The sequence below is a fragment of the Sardina pilchardus genome, chromosome 15 (assembly GCF_963854185.1).
Source record: "Sardina pilchardus chromosome 15, fSarPil1.1, whole genome shotgun sequence".
Classification (NCBI taxonomy): domain Eukaryota; kingdom Metazoa; phylum Chordata; class Actinopteri; order Clupeiformes; family Clupeidae; genus Sardina; species Sardina pilchardus.
Window position 1 is genome coordinate 8,439,122 of NC_085008.1, and position 2,500 is coordinate 8,441,621.

Here is a 2,500-nt window from a genome sequence, read left to right on the forward strand (position 1 = left end):
ACACACACACACACACACACACACACACACACCAGTCCCCAGGCCTTCGCCTTGTCTCTCCTCTTCTCCTCCCAGGCTGAGCAAAGAAGCACCGCTAATTCGTGCATCTATCACGTTCCAGATACTATCCCAGCAACGGCAATTATCTGGGCGCCTGGCTTCACACTTCACAAGACTTTCTGTACAGTGTGTTTGAAGAGCACAGGAGGGAAAAAAGAGAGGGAGAAAGACAGAGAGAGAAAGAGGGGGAGAGAGAGAGAGAGAGAGAGAGAGAGAGAGAGAGAGAGAGAGAGAGAGAGAGAGAGAGAGAGAGAGAGAGAGAGAGAATACCGGCCTCAGCTGCTTGCGTGACAGCCTCCAGCACTTTTTCCCTAGCCAATGCTGACGATATCTACAATACCATCTCTAACTCCAGATAATGCATTCCAGGGTGATTTAAGAGGAAAAAAAGTGGCAACAAAAACATCTTTCTGTGGGGGATATTTCTGTACGAATTGAAGACGAGGGGAGGGAGATGAAATAATTGCTGTTGGACATCATCTTTAATCTCGCTCGTGGCAGAAGAGGGGGGGGGGGAAGTATTTTCCCGAGACCCACCTACGGAAAATTTTGCGGAGCGAAATCAATTCCTGGAGATTTACGCTCCGCCGCGGCACCATCAAATTGAGCTGTTCAACTCCATTTTGATCTATCTAATCAAACATCTAACCTTCCAGCAAGTCAGAAAGCAGGCTTCGGAGTGGGGGCGGGGGATGGGGGTGGGGCGGGGGGTGGGGGGGGCGTTAAAAAAAAAACAAGCCTTATTGAGAGCGGTGACGGGGCGCCCGAAGAGCCCAGGCGTCACGCGCGCGCTGGCGTTTTTTTGATCTGGAGAGATTGCACGCAGGCACATCAAGAACAGCTTCGCAGGCAGCACTAACATGTGTTTGAACATGACCACAGAGAACATGAGAGAGGAGGGAGGGAGGGGGGGGGGGGGGGGGGGGCAGATGAAAACATGCCTGCTGTGAGATGGAGAGTTGAGTTGAGGTGTTTGGGGGGAAAAAAAGCTAAAACTAAGGGAGCAGAGAGAGAGAGAGAGAGAGAGAGAGATCTGAGATAGGACAGAGAAGGGGAAGAAAGAAAGAGATGAGAAGGACTGATGGGAAAAGAGAGTGAGATAAAGAGAGACAGATAGGGTGTGTGTGTGCCTGTGTAAGAGGAAAGATGGAGAGAGCAAATGAGAGAGATAGAGAGATAGCGAGAGCCAGTATGTGTGTGTGTGTGTGTGTGTGTGTGTGTGCGTGTGCATAAGAAGGAGCCTACCTTCTAGGACGGTGAGCTTGGCGCTGGTGTTGATCTCGCCCACGCTGTTGGTGGCCGTGCACTCGTAGATGGCCTCGTCTCGGTGCGTGCGCAGGGGCTGGATGCGCAACACTGACCCTGAGCCGTCGTCAAACTCAATCACCTGACAGACGTGACAACAGAAAACACACGCAAACACCCCCACACACACACACGCACACACACACACACACACACAAACACAGCCTTTTAGTTAAAGCTCCAATACAATCAACCCTGCACACCACCAGAGGCAGCTCCACTGCCAGGTAAACGGACCTGACTGCCAATGAGAAATCACTACTGGGCCTACATATTCAAAAGCAGCCCTTACAAGCACACCCTTTCATAACCCCCCACCCTATTGTATAAACTTTTGAAAAAGAAAGAAAAAAGAAAAAGGCAGAAAAAAAAATAAATGAAAAAAAAAAAAAATCAGTCCCCAGACCTCTAGCGAGGAATTAAACACACACTCAATTACTGGGCCACGCTGGTGCGTGGAGCGGCCACGGGTGCCTTTGATCACGGCCGCCATAAACACGCCGCGCTGACACGTACAGGAGCGAGCGCGCGGCTCCGCAGCCCAAGGAGCGGAGAGGGGGGTTTGATCATACACGCAGAAACTAATACAAGAGTAAGGCCCTGCTCCTCCATATTGGAGGTGGCAGGAAGAAAGGGAGAGGGGGAGAGAGAGAGAGGGAGAGAGAGGGAGAGGGATGGAGAGTAGGAGAGGGAGAGGCGAGAGGAGGGGGGGGACTGAGAGAGGAAGATGGACAGAGAACAAGAGAGACATAAAATGAGAAAACAAGAAAAAGACGGAGAGGGTAAGAGAGAGAAGCGGAGAGAGAGACTGCAGAGACAGAGAGGGGGAGGCAGGCAGGCAGACAGACAAACATGAAGAGAGGTGCCATAGGGCCTGTTCCTGTTGTTTTGGAGCACGGACCCCTGTGAAGTGCGTCAGTCTGTCTGCTCCATCAGAGTGACTGGGGATAATGACTGAGTGGTGTTTGGGCGTTGCGTCAGTCAGGATGCAGACGAGGCTTTTCCCAATTACACTCAGACAGGGCACGGCACTCAGCCCCGCGCTGCACTGACGGTAACCCGGCAACGTGGGAGTTCCAGACCCGAGGGATGATGAGGAGTCACGGGTTTGGGGAGGTGGTGGTGGTGGTGGTGT

General features: G+C 52.2%; 1 protein-coding gene across 9 annotated transcripts in view; it reads right to left on the minus strand.

Annotated features, from left to right (window-relative positions):
• The window catches only part of ptprfa (protein tyrosine phosphatase receptor type Fa), a 210,905-nt gene that overhangs the window by 126,239 nt on the left and 82,166 nt on the right, over positions 1 to 2,500 (minus strand). For all 9 annotated transcript variants that reach the window (XM_062556610.1, XM_062556618.1, XM_062556617.1 and 6 more), the window contains exon 4: positions 1,306 to 1,447. In XM_062556610.1, coding sequence (XP_062412594.1) covers positions 1,306 to 1,447 — 142 coding nt within the window. The remainder of the gene's footprint in view (positions 1 to 1,305; positions 1,448 to 2,500) is intronic.